The 16,003-nt window shown below is 37.8% G+C and overlaps 1 protein-coding gene across 8 annotated transcripts in view; it reads left to right on the top strand.

Moving 5' to 3' along the window:
* The first annotated feature begins 68 nt into the window (after positions 1–68).
* The window catches only part of CEP89 (centrosomal protein 89), a 31,911-nt gene continuing 15,976 nt past the window's right edge, over positions 69–16,003 (top strand). For 5 of the 8 annotated variants that reach the window (XR_001523711.3, XR_001523709.2, XM_015639809.3 and 2 more), the window contains exons 1-14: positions 69–193; positions 1,968–2,074; positions 3,243–3,398; positions 5,110–5,311; positions 6,541–6,643; positions 7,619–7,647; positions 8,860–8,914; positions 10,207–10,425; positions 10,804–10,946; positions 11,311–11,361; positions 12,433–12,516; positions 13,395–13,492; positions 14,757–14,872; positions 15,489–15,669. Coding sequence is in view for 6 of the 8 variants with exons in the window: in XM_015639809.3 (XP_015495295.1) it covers positions 155–193; positions 1,968–2,074; positions 3,243–3,398; positions 5,110–5,311; positions 6,541–6,643; positions 7,619–7,647; positions 8,860–8,914; positions 10,207–10,425; positions 10,804–10,946; positions 11,311–11,361; positions 12,433–12,516; positions 13,395–13,492; positions 14,757–14,872; positions 15,489–15,669 (1,583 nt within the window). In the remaining 2 variants the exon portion in view is untranslated. Of the gene's footprint in view, positions 194–1,967; positions 2,075–2,131; positions 2,890–3,242; positions 3,399–5,109; positions 5,312–6,540; positions 6,644–7,618; positions 7,648–8,859; positions 8,915–10,206; positions 10,426–10,803; positions 10,947–11,310; positions 11,362–12,432; positions 12,517–13,394; positions 13,493–14,756; positions 14,873–15,488; positions 15,670–16,003 lie in introns of those variants that run through there. The other 3 variants (XM_015639808.3, XM_033517239.1, XM_033517241.1) reach the window with 3 other exon arrangements.

The raw sequence follows: 16,003 nt of genomic DNA, 5'->3' as shown, positions 1-16,003 counted from the left end.
CCGAGAGGGGCTGAGTAAGGCGCGTGCTGATTGGAGCAGGGCGAGCCCGCAGCCAATCCGCCGCGGCCTTGCTGCCAGGCGGGTCGCGAGGGGAAGCGTCCGACGCGGCGAGGCGGCCGTCAGGCGGTGGCTGCAGCAGTCCCGTCCCGTCCCGATGGCGTTCCTCTTCAGGAGAGGCCGGAGGGGCCCCTTCGTGAGTATCGCTCCGCCTAGCGCGGGGCTTCGTTACCGTGAGTGGGGACAGCAGGACAGCCGGGTTCTCTGCGCGAGTGGGACGAGGGGTAGTTTCTGGGACAGGCGGCCGCGCCCTGCGGCTTATGCCGGTGGTCCCTGAGCACTTGGAAGTGAAAATCGGAGAGAAAAATGAAGCCCAAGCAAAGACGAAATGGTGTCCGGGGGCTGGTGCGTTCCTTTCCCTCAGTCCCGGGCTTGCCCGGCTTCTTGAGAGCCGCCGGGCTCGGGCGGGGCGGGGGCGGTCCCGCGGCCGCGCTGGGGCAGCGCTGGCCGGGCCTGGCCCCGCGGCCCTGCCCGGAGCACCCGCTCGGTGCCCTGAAGAGAACTTCTGGTCAAGGCTCAGAGCAGCCAAAGACTGCAGTTGTCAGCAGTTGTGCGGGTGTTCTCTTCCAACGTGCTTGAACGAACTGAATTTTTTTATTTTTTTATTACTAGAGCGAAAGTATTGATCTTCTGTTGTCATACTTTTTCATAAAAGTCATACGTGGAATGACTTTTTCTTCAGCTGGTAGTCACAGTAGGGTCAGTCGTCGTATCTACAGTCAACAGCCTGTAGTAAACGAAATCGTCATGCCAGACAGACATGCAGAATTAGGGAGCAGTTCATTTGCAAGACTGAGTAAAAAGACAGTCTTTTAATGCATCATTCAATTATTTGATGTGCCTTCGTGTAAAATCAGAAATATTTCCCAGTTAGCATCTTTGTTCTCCTGTTGGAGAAGTGAATTAAATAATAATTGGGGGAAAAAAGCTCTGTAGCAGAAATAGCAGGACCTTAGTCTGTTTCACTGCATAAAAAAGTAACATCTACCAAAGGTGATGGACTTTATTGTGGCATAGTATTTTCTGATGCCTGGAGGGAGAACAAGAAGTGATGAGCACCAACTCAAACACAGGCAATTCAACTTAAGCATAATAATAAAATACTGTGAGGTGGTTCAGCACTGGACCAGGTGGGAGGTACATGAGACATGAGTGGACAGGACACCAAGCAATCCTCCTGTGGTTGACCCAGCTTTGAGCAGGAACTTGAACTAGACAATCTCCAGAGCTCCCTTCCAACCTCCACCATTATACAGTTTCCTTCACAGTACTTTTGTAGAAACTCTGGTCCCAGTTTTTCTGAGCTGGTATTTAATGTTATACCATTAAAAAAAAAAATAAAAAAATTACTGTGCTTGCTGATGAAGAAATGTATGAGTTTTTGAGGTGTTTTTAATTAAGGTTGAACCTTTGGCTGCAAGACTTAGTGGTAGGGGTTTTTTTCCATCTCATGTGGCTATGACTTGAGGATTGACAAACTCTAGAAGAAAGGAACTAATATTGTTACTCTGAAGCAGCATTCAGATATTTTGAAAAAAGTTATTTTCTAGTCCAATTTTTGTTGTATATATATATATATAGGAAATAGATGAGTAAGTTAAAATTCTGGTTTTGCAAATTGTGATATAGTGGATAGAAAACATGTTCATGGGTCTCATGTAAATTACATTTCTAACATTCAAGAGCAGCTGTTCATAAATGTTAAATGAACTTGCCAGCTTTACATGATGTTCTGACTTTAAGGGAAATTAAATGCCATTTCAAGTCTTCTGTTTACATTAATTGCATGTAATTGTTCTTCCTTTTTGTATTATTTTGCATTGTGAGTTTCTGTGCACATTCAGTTCTGTGTTTTTTTTCATTGTGATCCTTAAAGTCATTGTCAACTAATTTTATTTTAAATTATTTAGAAACATATAGCTCATGGCCTGGTCCCTGCTGCTACCATAGCTCCTAAACCTGCAGTTCCCCGCACCCCTCCCCCTCGTAGTCCAAACCCTTCTCCAGAAAGGCCAAGGTATGTTTTGATACTTTTTTTAAAATATTTTTTCTAAATTTTTTGTTGTTTTGTCTAGTATTGTAGCATACTAGAAAAGCCTGATTAGAAGAATTGCATGTCATTACAATACTTACACAAGTTTTCATAAAAAAAATATATTTTTAAGGGGGCAGTTTCCCACTCTGAACTTTTTTCCCCACCCCTAAGCTTGGTAAATATTCAGGACAGTAACTGTTATGAACATGTGACTTACCTGAGTCAATTAAAGACAAATGGACTATTTAAAGTTAGCATTAATTTTAATTTGGCTGCTACAGCAGAGTGTAGGACTGCAGCACTAGTACTGTGAGTCAGGAAATACTAGCTCATTAGAAAAACATAAATTAAACCTTGCTACCAGGAACTTTAAAAACTGTCATGTAATAAAACCACTCTGGATTGGGAAAATATAAATTATTTTTCTTTTAGGTTGTAATTTCTTACAGGTTTTATTCTATGTTTTCTCTGTGTTTAGTTAAATTCTGGTTGTTTGCCATGGTCTTTCTAGTGTCTGTAACATTCCTGCTTAATTCTAGTTAATTTCTTCTTCCTTTTTGGCCTCAAGTTCTCATCATTTCACTGCTTTAATCTTAGTCACTAGTTACTTTTCCTTTTCATCATACCCTTCTCTGTACTCCACAGCATCACACAAGTGGGCACTTTTGTTTGCTTGTCCTGGTTTGCAGCGTGCCAACCTTTATTAACAACTTCAGAGTCACCAGTAAAAGGTTTAGAGTAGGGAATAATGGAGACAAGATAGCAGGACATGGAAGACCTCTTCAGCACAACACTAGGTAGTATTGTGGCTAAAGTGAATGCTAAATACTGTAAATTATTGATGTGGATTTTGGGGAAGTAACTCAGTATATTCCATGATTTTCATGCATGTGATTTGGGAAAACCAATAGATATTGTACCTTACTCTTGGATAGCTGCATTACAATAGCTTCTCCCATTTTGTGCTTTACTTTGGGAGGTAATAGTTTATAACCAGTCCCATAGCATTCAGTGGTATTTATGCTTATTAACTGTGAATATTTTGCTTTGATTAAATAGCGAAGACATTTTGTGAAGGAAAAGATACAAAATGTGGAGCACAGAGAAAGCCATCAGTATTGCTTTATTGGTTTATTCTGTTTTCTTGCAGGTCTGCTCTAGCAGCAGCGATCCTTACAACAACACTAACAGGGCGCACTGTTGCTATTCCTCAGCCTCAGCAGCGATCGCTTTCTGAAAGTGATGCTACCTACTTGGAACAAGAATGTTTTGAGCCATATGCAACAGTCACAGAGCTCAGAATAGGGTAGTGTATGCTTTCTGGTTTGATATCTTAAATTAGAAATGGAATCTCTCAAAGAGTGACAGCAAACTCCTGCTGTTTACAGTTACTTAATTTTTCTTACCACATCATAAAGTCAGTCTGAAGTGTCTAACAATCATTATTCAATTTCTTGTCAAGTGGTGTCACTCTTACCATCTTAAGAGAGGCAGATTTGGATTGTACAACAGTCCTAAGTAAAATCATATACTACTTCTGTCAAATGATGATCAATTTTACAGAATGTGATGAGCTGAGAAATCGAATTACGTGTAAGATATTTCCTTTGTGCTAAAATTATTATTTCAAACTGTCTTTTTGGTAAAATTAGGAACCTTCTATCTCTAATCTGGCAAATTAGAGAGGAAAAGGTAGTGTTAATTGTTTTAGAGTATACACATAGACTATGTCTTGGAGATGGTTTATTATCCCATAGCATTTGAGAGGTTTTTGGTCTGTTTTCCTTAGCAGTGCCCAGGGTGGCTGCTGTCCCCGCCCCATGCTCCGTGGCTGTGGACAGGCTGTCGCAGGCTGTCCGGGACTGTGGCAGTGAACGGGAACCGGGGCGGGGTTTGCGGAGGGAGTTTGGGGCGAGAGGCGGCCCTTCCCTTTCGGTGTGGGCTGTTCCACCGGACACACACAGCCGGTATCTCTGACCAGGGATCCTGCTGTTTCTGAGGGCTTTGCTTGCATCTTTTTTGTTTGTTTTTTCTTGCTTTGGCACTGTGACTGAGCTTGCCGGCTTGGCTTCTTTGGCTGCTGGTCTGTCGGGCAGCCCAGGGCCGGTGGTGCCCGGCTGGCCCGGGGAAGCCCCGCTTGCCGCCGGGCGCTGCCCCAGCCCCGGGACCGCGGAGCAGCGAGCGCCGCTGAGAGAGCCCGGGGAGCCTCTGTCTCTGCCTGGGGGCCGGGCTGCTGCTGCCCAGCCTCCGCCGCAGGGCCCCGCTGCTGCTTCGGCGCTGTTTCCTGCGCTGGAGCTGTTTTGCCGCTCGCTTTCAGGAGCTAAAAACTTCAGCTACAGCTGCACAGTTTCTGCTGCCTCTTGCCTCTGCCCCGGCGGAGCCGTTCCGCCTTGCTGCTTCGGAGGTTTCCTGCTCCAGCTCCTTTCAGAGGGGCACCGGCACTGGCTGCCCGTGAATTTGGCAAGGAGGAAGCGCTTTCTCCATCCCTTTCCCGGGCTGCGGCCGCCGTGTCCGCCCGAGGGCGGCGGGCAGGCCGGGGCGGCAGCGGCCCCTGCAGCCGCACGGGAGTCACAGCCCGCGGGCCAGCCGAGAGCCGCCGGCCACGAGAGGCCTGCTGCTGGGTATCTTGGGCGGGGAAGGTTCCACCATTTCAGTATTTAGCATTTATTCACATTTTTTTCCGTTTCTTTGTCTTGCGGGCATCTTTATATTTTTTGTTAATAAAGAGGCGTTTTTTCACTTTCACCCCTTCGTATCTGTTTCTCTCATTGGCAGAAGAAAAGGGACTTATTGAAGCCCTTTCTCTTTGAGGGAAATGCTCATTCCAGAGCATTTTTGCTCCTGAAATTTGTCTTGAAAGCGAGATAACTACATTGCTTGTTGACAGCTAACAGGAGCTTAGATGTCTGTCTGTCTCTTTGGACTTGTCTGTATTGTAAGACTCATGGTTCTACTTTACTAGCGTTGGGGTTTTTTTTTCAGCAGCACTGAAACAGACATTAAATTGCTTTTTGCAGATCTAACTGGGAACTTGATGGTTGTGACAGATCTCCTCTACAGTCCCTGGAAATATCGGGCAATTATGGTGGAGATGAGGACATGGACACAGATCTTTCAGGTGCTGATAAAGAGGCAGAGTCCAGCTGTCAGAGTAGTGAGAAAAGGGAAGGAAGCTTTAGCACCAATGCTCTTTATGCTGTTCCCTGCAAAAGTAAGCAGGTAAGATTTTTAAATGCATTAGTTCCTTTACCATGTTTCAATATATTAATGCATGTTAATATTTCAAATGCTTTGTATTCTCTTCTGACTCTTCAGATATGTATTCAATATTTATTTCACATACTAATTTTTGTGATTCGTTTACTCTTACATGAGTAAGGTAGGTTTGTTGCTTGTCACGGATTCTTTCTCTCTGGTTATTAGGAGCACACTGGTATTGTGTATAATTATTATGCATCATTTAGTCTTGCGAAATGTCCAGTAATTTATATTGAGAATGGTACTTACACAGTAGATCATTTGTTAGAAGCACTAGTAATTTTACTGTTAAATGGTGAAAGCTTAATTAACGGTTTGGTATTGTGCTAATGAGCACAGACCTATATAGAAATGGGGAGATTCAGAATCAAACAAAATAAATTAACCTTTTATTGAAGACCAGGGAATTTTTGCATGCTATAATTTTAAATTGTCTCAATTAGCAATGAAGATAATATTCCTATTAAATTAAAGTTAAATGAAAAATGACACAAAAATTTAACAAACAGGAAGAAGTACCTGAGCAGGAAAAAGGCAATGAAAGATCTCTTTAAAAATGCCTTTTCAAAAAAATCCACCTCTAGTAGAGTAGAGCCATCAGTCTTAGAATATATGTCACAAATCCCAAAATGTGGAAGAATCCAAAAAACACCCAAAGTGAAGAGACAGTAGCAGGTAAGAGGAAGAAAGAGGAAGGAAAAAACAAAAAAAGATAACGAGTAGAATATGACACTGGTGTGTGATCAGTGGGAAAACCAGCAAGGATAATGTTAGAAATTGTTCATTAATCCCTCACAGCTGTGATACAGTAGATAAATGGTTGATGCTCATGATTACATACACCACAGCAAACAAGCAAATAGAGAATAATTTCATGGACTCTTGTAACCAAATAAGGTGACAGAGAATACTTGCCCTGTGAACTAATCACTTCATACTTGCTAACCTCCTGTTGATCATTGTAATGCTTAGATTTTATTTACATGGGGCCCTTAACAACAACACAAAAAAAACCCTAAGAAAACAACAAGAGAAGAAGCAAATCTTATAATTTATTATCTTAAAATGCGAGTGAACAATTCTGAACATGGCTGGGATGTTAATACACTGTGTCATACAGATATCAAGGTACATGGGCTATTTTAACAGTGATCCCATGATTTAGACAGGTTTGTCTTATTTTTACATAGGAAGAGTTTCCACCATCTCCTGTTCCTAATGCTGATGAGAAAGAGGTTTCTTCCCATGAAACTGAGTGTCAGGTGGTGGATAAGTCAAGTGTGCAAATAGAAGGTAAGTAAACTTACTTTAAGTCAAAATGCCATGCCTTTCAACACCATTTTATTTTTTTAATAAAATAAATGTAATGCTATATTGTAATATTCCTTTTTTAAAAGGAAACTTAAAGAAATGCTACTAAATACTTCACAATTCCTAATAGTTACAGAAAGTTAAAAACCTGCATAAAGAGGAAAGATTGGTCTGTATTCACTGTGGAATGAACTGTCAGTCACTGTAAAATGAGGGAGTGGAAGGTTTTGTGAATTCTTGTCTTGTAAAGTACAGTCATAGAACTTGTTTTTTGCTATCCCATTAGCTGAAGATTTCCCAGAATGCTTTCTGGGAAATGAGCAGAAGTGACAGGAATGAACAGAAGTAAACAGAGGCCTTTAAGGCCCTTATTCTGTAAGATTTTTCTGTAGCACTCTGTAGCTAGTGGATAGGAAGGAGGAAGCAAAACCGAGTCAATTTTGGAAAAATTGTGTCTTCCTAAATTTTATTCATATCAGGTCCCAGCAATTTTTCAGTTTTATTTCAGGGGAGTAATTTGAAAAGTTTGAGAGAGAGCAGTATTCATAAAAAATGGTTGTTTTGATAAAACCATTTGGGAAGCAAAGGCATTAAAGTGAAAAAAAATATAGGAGATATATATATATATATATATATATGCATACTGTTTCTAATTCCTCTTGTACATTTAAGTGCTGCAGGTCTTGAAAGCTGTCAGAATTACACTTGTTTGGCTCAGAGATGCAGCACACTATCCAGTGTGAGGGAAAGTGAGGTCTCACATCAGTGTCCTGATACACCATGAAAGAGTAACAAATTAATGATCTAATCTAATTAGATTAGTGGTTTGGGAAGGATTTTCATACATTATTTGTATGTATAATATGTGTGCACAGATATCCTTAGGAACCCTTATATTTTATGGACTTAAAATAATTTTTGTTCTAATTGACTGAAAGATCTGTTTTTCTTTAACAGAAGACCAAAATCTGGGCTTGAATTTAAAGGTAAGATTTACATAAAGGTTGATTTATGATGCATTTTGGAAAATAGGGTGTCATAAAAATCTGATGAGTTTGCAGTCACTTAAAAGAAAACACATTTATTGCCACTGTGGAATTGTTCTCTTTTGGAATACAAGAATGGCTAATCATTCCTTTAGGAAAAATGTAACTATATGGATAAATGGGCCATACAAAAGTTGTTGGGTTTTTGGTTTTCTTTATAGTATGTTGTCTGTTATCCCTTGTGAAAGAAAGAAACTGAGAATGAGAGATAGCTCATACTGTTAATTTCCAAATTCTGAATCTGACTTTACTGCATTTTTGTATAGTTTTCTATTTGAGCTGATCTGACTGCTTTCATAAGCTTGAAAAGAAAAAACCAAAAATTTAGTTTTTCAGATCAACTTGATAGATTGCTTGTTCTTTGCTAGAAGATTGTTTATGAAAACAGTCAGTTCTTCCATTATTATAATAACTTTTTTTTACAAGTTCTTAACCATATATCTTTTTCTTTGAAATTGTTCATGAGTTTTATCTTTTAGTCATTGGTGTCACTCAGTATCATCAATGTGTTAAATAACATTACAGCATATCCTTACAGAATTTCACTGCTGTTTCATAAAAACATGGAGAAAGTCTCTATATCACCTTCACCTTAAGTAAACACATTAGCATAAAGGACACTGTAATTCTTCCTGGTGAAAGAACCTTCTGAAAATGTACAAATGCTTTGTTTTTTTTCCAGCAAAACAAGAACAAAGTTCTTTGACTTTGAAAATCATTTTACATTTTAATTGATTTGCTGATACCCAGTTAGAGACTGACATAATTGACTAGTCTAAAGTGTCACTCTATACAAACTAACAATTTATTCTTATTTTATTAACTATTCCAGGAGAGGAATACTCTTCCTGTTTCCTCAAGGAGCTTTGTGTTTATGTAACTTTCATGTCAGCTGTCAAAAGAACAGTTTTGAGAACATTTCTGACTACTAAAGATAATAGTGAGTTTCAGGTGTCCACAAGTGACTGATGGCAGTGATAATTGACAAAATGATGTCTAGATGAATAGATGATAAGTTGTATATTATCACCAGCGAATCCAACCTTCAATTTTGTTGATATAAAAGAAACTCCTTCAAAAGTTTTATTTCTTAAGTTCTCCAGCAGTGATGCTGTTAAAGCAAATTGTTTAATTTTTTTATTTCTCTGCTAGGAAGAAAAATTAATAGCTGAAAATCCGATACATGAGAAACCTCCACCATCCCCAGGTACTTTGGATTATTCTATGACTTTGCTACACATTTTCCTTTTATTAATATGTATATGAAAACACATTTTCCTGCCTGTATTCTCTAAGCCTAATTTGCATGTGTGAAAGTATTTTTCCTGTGCAGGAGATGAGAAAGTGCTCTGTGATATGTATAAAAACAGTAGTTTCAGGCTTTTTAGGTTAGGTGGTTTAGACTTGTTTTTATTTTCCACTGTGAGTGACTTTTGAGGTCTAAAGTAAATGAAACCTTGTGAAATGATGTAATGAAATTAGTCACATTGGACCTCTCCAATACATTAAGTTCAATGTACACTAGAAGATGTCACCATTATTAAGTATCTTATTGCCACTGAAATGGTAAACACAGAGTCCTGAGATACATGGTCTGCCATCAGCTTATTTGTGTGTTTCTGGATCCACCTGACACCTTCAGGCACAGTACTGAGCTCTGTGTGTCTCATGACAGGATATGTGCCAATGAGCTCATGGGGTTTTGTGTATGTCCAAGTAGCTTATGCCTTTTCACAGGAATTTAACAGTGGCCAGAATTGCCTGAGGTATTACTAAACACATGAAGTTGTTACACATCATCAGTACAGGAGATAGTTCTGTATTGGGTTTCATATATATCCTATTCTGAGGAACTACTGAGTTTTATTGATGCCTGTATGCTATTAGATTGTGCTGGTAAGGTTAAAATCTCTGCCTTCATTTCAGCTATTTACTCATTACAGATGGAAAGGAAAACCTGGAGTGAGATACATTATTACTGGTGCAACAATATTTCCACAGTTTAGCAGATAATCTGAAAGTTTACTTTTGTAAGAATTGTTCAGTAACTTCTATTCAGTAACACTGAAGCTATTCAGTGGGAAGGAATGTAAATCTTTCATTGCATGGTTGATTAAAATTTGTAGGGCTCAAGAATACTAGTCCATGCAGGGCACAAGCACTTTCCTAATTGCAGTGGGCATTTCACTTTTACCTCTCCAGTCACTGATGTTTGGGAGAAAGAGATCTGCTGACACTGCCTTTTCCATTAAAAGAAGGAAGTTTCTAATGTCTGAGAGAAAAGATGGGAACTTGCAGCCACTCCACAGCTCTCTTTCCAAATCCACTTTTTTTTGTTTTTTCTGGTCTTATCTTTTGGGAGCCATGAGCTGATTTAGATATTTTAAAGTATGACTCATATATAATGTTAATATTAGAAAAAAAGGATTGTAATTTGCTGAAACTCCTATTCCAGTCTGGATACCATGTAAATAAATACCTTTTTCTGTGGCATTACAGATGTGTCTGCTCGGGCAAGGCAAGTATGGGAAAATATAAGCAAAGAAAAGTTCAGAGAACTAAAACAAGAAAACTGGTCTCTGAACAAGGCATACCAAACTATGGTCCAGCAATTTGAGGGAACAAAACAGCACATAGAAGAACAGCAATTAAAGCTGAAACAACTAGAAAAAGAAAACAGAAGGCTTAAAGAAGCTGCAGAGAACTCACATAGAGAAGGTGGGAGAAACATATAAGCTATTCTGTAGTTACCTTGTTTAGATTTTTCTGATTTCTTACAACTTTTTCCTCCAGCAGTAGGTTTCAAGTCATTGATTTAGGCAAGTATGCAAGCAGAAGTAGTTTCCAAATCGTATATTCTACATTTGTAGAAGTTTTGTCAAGGAGTAAGTACATGATAAGAAAAAAAAATTTATTTATTGTTTGAAATATAATAGACTTTTTGCTTTTTCATGAGATTTTTCCATACCAGTATTTTGAGATAAGTTATTGGTTATTATTCTAGCTTATTTATATTTTTTCATTATAATTAACAAATTGTTGTGAACATTTCTTGAATTTTAATGGAACTTTCTTGTTGGATATTTGTTTTAATAGGGGAGGCAACAGAATTACTTTCTCTCAGACAACAAGCACAAGAACTGGTAGATGAAAATGATGCTTTGAGAGCTATGGTCCATCGTTTAAATGTAGAATTAAGTCGCTATCAAACTAAATTCAGGTCATTGTCCCAAGAAGAGGTGAGAATCTTGGTTATCAAGGCAGTTTCTACTGAAATGTCCCATTGTCTGTTATTTAATCTTTGAGTTTTTATAACTGTTTTCTCCAGATTTGCCATAAAATCTGCAAATTGCACAGGCTTTTTCTGAAATTTAAAATAATTCAAAATAATCATTTATCATTAAGTCTAATATTAAGAAGTCAGTATCATTTTGTATCAGTAAGATACTGAGATTTCAATTTTATTGGGTGTGTGTTACATATACAACACAAGTAATAAAAACATAAACTTGTTTGGGATGATAATTGTGACTGTAGTGGAAAATTGCTGATGCTTCAAAAAGCAAGAAATAATGTCAGTATCTTTTAAAATATCTACTTTAGAATCTAAAGCTGAAAAGCTTGCCCATGAAAGGACCACAACCACCATGGCTGGTAAGTCAGATAATATTTTCACTTAACTGTTCATTCCTCTCTAAGTAAAGCAGTAGAATTTCTTTACTTCAATCAAAAGTATTCAGATATTACTCTGCTGAACTATCACATACTAGCAGAATATTATAAACATTTCTTTTGTTGCAGAAAAATATGTATGGCAGAACTTTGTCATGAATGTGTCTAGTTCAGTTGAGCTGGAAGTAGCAGTAAACTACAAACTGCACACAGTCACCAACTTTGAACTGTTGAAAAGTGTTGTTATGTTGATAATCATAAATGCCATCTTCACTTTAGATTTGTCTAGCATATAGTTTGCTTTCAAGGTCTACTGCTTAATTGTTAACCTTAATTGTTAATCTTTTGCTGTTACTCTTTTTAGGATTGTACTAAAAGAAAACTGGATATTTCTGATTGTAGGGATGGTCATGGATCCAGTAGTAGCCTATGACAAGGGGAAGGCAAATAGTCTGTGAAAGAGAATGCATTTGTAACATGTAAAACAATTTCTGTGTGGAATACTAATCAGATCTGACATTTTCCTTCCTCACTTTTACTGAGAACTGTACAGAATGGGGAAGTTCTGCTCTGGCTTTTTAGCCAAAAGAGACAATAATCACATACATATGTATTTAGTCTTTAAAGATGCAGATTTGAGAGTGTGAAAATTCGTTTCTCACTTGCTAATGAATCTGGAATAATTTTTTTTGCAGTAGCATTCACTATAGTGTTTGAATCTTGTTTGGTATTCATTTGCATCCATATTCTGCTGTGTTACATATAGTGATAAGTTAAAGCTGCACTTTAGAAGAAAGATGCAAGTAAAGCATGCAGTCTTTTCCTTTCCAAAGCTTGCTCCTAACACAGCACTATGAAATGTTTCTGCAGCATTGTTCTGCATACAGTGGTCTGCGTGCTTGTGTATTTAGTTTGCACTTTAGTTTGCAAGTCATACATGAAACCCCTTTAACAGCTTTTCAAATGAATAATCTGTAGCCAAAGTAAAATATACAGATGAAATTATGGCTTGTAATTAATTTACATGTGTTTATTTTTTAATTTTCTTCTAAGTTGGATACGAAGTATTTGTCACCTCTTCTGTTGGCATATGAAGATAGAATAAGAGAAAAGGAAGCTTTTATTCTTGAACATGAGGCAAGTTGCCATTTAGAAAAAATACACACTGAAGCAGAAATACATTACTGAATTTTTTAAAGGGATTTGCCAGTGCTGTTGTCTGCCTAAAATTGAAAGTGACTTCGTTCTACTTTTCCATGCATAGTTATTGTGCTGCCTTATCCTACTTGGCTTGCTTCTTTTTGTCAGCCTGTTCACATTTAGGAGCATGCACTACACTGAGATATGCAAGATGTGCTCTGAAAATAGAGCAAACCAGAAACTAGTGAGTGGTGGAAAGAATTTGTGACTGTCACTCATAATGGGAACTCAGTGCTCTGTATAGCTGTTCTTGCAGCTGCTTGTGGGTTTTGTGGCAGAAGAATACTTCTAGGTATTAAAAGAATGGGTACTATTTTTGCTTTTTAGAAGTACGTTTTGTCACTGAATCTTTGAAAAATAGCTATTTGCTTCCAAGTACAACTTTACTAAGTTTTAAAAATAAACATTTCCATCAAAAAATTAAGCCATAAAATAAGCAGAAAACAGCAAGGCTTTTTATATTACTGTAAATTCACTGTGTTGTCTTACCATATTCAAATCCATGTCACTTCTACTGAAAATGGATAGTATCATCCAGTAATTTCCTGAGTTCAGCTTTTTAAACTTAATAAGGGTCTACAACTTGCAAAAATGTGGTTTAATATCAGTATTGTTTTTAATAAAATATTACTAGATTAATGAAACAATTCAGAAATCAAATATGCACACCTGAATTATAGATGAGTAGTGAGAAAATACTCTGTTACAAGAACTAGAAGGCACCCAGGCATGTGTACTTATAAAAATTTTTCTTGATGTAAAAATTAAAGCAAAACAATTCTAAAGAATTTTATATGGAATCCTTTGACTTCCAGGAGGATATGAAGAATTTTAAAGCACGAGTTGAAGAGTTGGTGAAGGAGAATGCAGATCTGCATGAGCAATTAAATAACTTCACTACTCCTACAGAGTGGCAAGTTATATTACTAGAAATTAATTTAAAAGTTAAAGATTATTTTTATTTCATGCAAACTTTTAAAATTCCAGATCTTAAAGAAATTTTTTTTTGTCCTCAAACATTGTTTTTCTCAGAGTTTTTCAGAGTTAATAGTGTTGTGATTATCATGTTGAAAGAATGCTGATCTGCAACGCCTGGAATAATTTTGGAGTAAAGATGAAATATGAATGTGGAGTTTTGCACTGGAAGCCCATGTAATTCTGTCCTAGATACTGCAGTTCACATACTTTTACAGTGTGCCAATGACATCAGTTTCCCACTAATAAGAAATAGCATTGAAATGTGACATTACAAGAATTTGATGTTCTTGAGAAGTGAAACAATGTAAACAAAATGAAGTTAAGTAGTTGCTGGAGGTTAGAATTTTTCCTTGTTTTTTTCTTTTTTATCTCTTATGGAATTTTCTCCTCTTTGTTGCCTTAGAGATGGGAATGATGGTACTTGGGAGACAAAAATTGTGGCTGGGAGGAGGAGGAGGAAGAAGGGTGCAGCTGAGTGCAGTCTCTAGGCTGGGGGGTTTTCCTTGGATGGAAATCCCTGTAGAGTATATTTAGGTACAGAGAACCAAAGCTGAAAAGGTTTGTGGTGTAGCCAAGGAAATGGAGAGCCTCATTTGGAGCTTAGGCAGATTTGCCTTTCTCACTTACAGAACAGAGGCTGGAAAAGGACAGTGTTGCTCTCTGTATGTGCAGCAGGAACAGGAGACATGGTGTATACAAGAAATTCTTATGTTGTGTTTATGATACTCAAGACAGTGTTGAACAACAGCTGGGTATTCATTCACCATAAACAAACTGAAAGTGGAAAATGGAAGATAATTCCTAACCAGTGGAACAGGTTTTGGAACAGCATCCCCTATGAGTAAAATTCTTCCTGCACCCATGACACAGGTAGTAGTTGCATGCAAAGGCTCAGATGACACAGTGTCTACATGAGGAGGACTTTGGAAGAGACAGCATGCACCATAATCTTAAGTCTTTCTGCAGATTCACCCAGTGGCACAGGCCTACTTTCAATGAAGCAGAAATATGGGTGTTAGTGTCTGTATAGATTTGGATACCTCAGGTCCTGATACTGCTTTCAATAAGGATTTTTAATTGTTTTTTTAAGGAGATTCAAGTATGGTTTTGTAAGTTTACACTGTTGAAAATCAGTTGTGTTTATTCTTTGGACATAATATTTGAGTTATATTTCATTTACAAACCATTTATCACTGCAGGGAGTTGCTGCAAACTCAGGCCAAGCTGGTCTTGGAAGAGAATGGATTGCTGATGGAGCAACTCAAAATTCAACAAGCTAAAGCAAAAGACAGTCACAGACAGCATGTTCAAGAAGGTAAAAGTGCTTGAGTTGCTAGTCATGTGAACTAAAGATGGTACTGCAGGCTTCAATTTTTGTAGGGTTTTTTGTTCGTTGTCAGTTTTTGTTTTGGCAAGCTTGGTGGAGTTTTGGTTTTGCTTGACTGGGGGGTTTTTTGCAACTTTATAATATGCCTGAAAAGTGTCCTTGAATGTAGGTCATGTTAATAGATCAATCTCTGGATGTCAACTGATACTGAAAAAAAATGTCATTATCACCTACTGACACTAAAAAAATATTCCATTTTGATTTACTTCTGAAAAAGTGAGAACTGTTAAACAGCAATACAGTCACTTGCATAATTGAAGAGTATTTTAAACTGAACCAGAATTTTTCAAAGTAAAATGACATTCCAATGAGCTTACAGCCCTGAAAAAAAGTACTCTTGAAGTTTCTGCACTTTTCCAAAACAAGTTGCTTGAGACAGCCAAAAATCAAGTCCAAACTGTTAAAACATAAACTGACAAATCCTCTGTTACATAATGTTGTAAACAACTAGGAATTAAGGTATTCATGATTTTGTTGAAGTTTCACTAGTGGTTGAATTAGTTCTGCTGTACACTGTTGACTTTTTTTTCCCTCTTTCCAAAAGTTTCAAAGTTGACCAAACAAATAGTAGTCTTAGAAGATAAGAAACAGAGTCAAGAGGAAGAAATAACAGAGTACCAGAAGCAGCTAAAAGCTTTGTGTTCTACTTGTGAAGAGCTGAAAGCCAAAATGGATAGCAGAATAACAGCAGAGGAGCACTTGGCTTTGGTGAATGATTTAAAAAGGTATGAGCTTACATATGGTGCACAGAGAAATCTTGGTGCCAATGCACATGACCAGAGCACATAGCATTCTGTAGGTAGGAGACCACTGGAAACTGAGGCTGGTAATCCAAGAAGGCAACTACCAAAGCACAAAGAAAGGAAAAGAAGTATTTTAAAAATACTGTATTAGCTTTTAATGATCTTTAAAATTACAAAAGGAAATCCCAGTTCTAGAAACATTGGTAGAAGTGTTTTTACCATAAAGTACCTACTGCTAATTATACTATTTTAAATAGCAGAAGAGGAGGCATTAAAAATACCATCTTTGTCAAATCTATTTGGTTCTATCAATACT

This window comes from Parus major, chromosome 11, assembly GCF_001522545.3.
Source record: "Parus major isolate Abel chromosome 11, Parus_major1.1, whole genome shotgun sequence".
NCBI classification, from domain to species: Eukaryota; Metazoa; Chordata; class Aves; order Passeriformes; family Paridae; genus Parus; species Parus major.
This window is presented reverse-complemented; position numbering and strand designations above follow the sequence as displayed.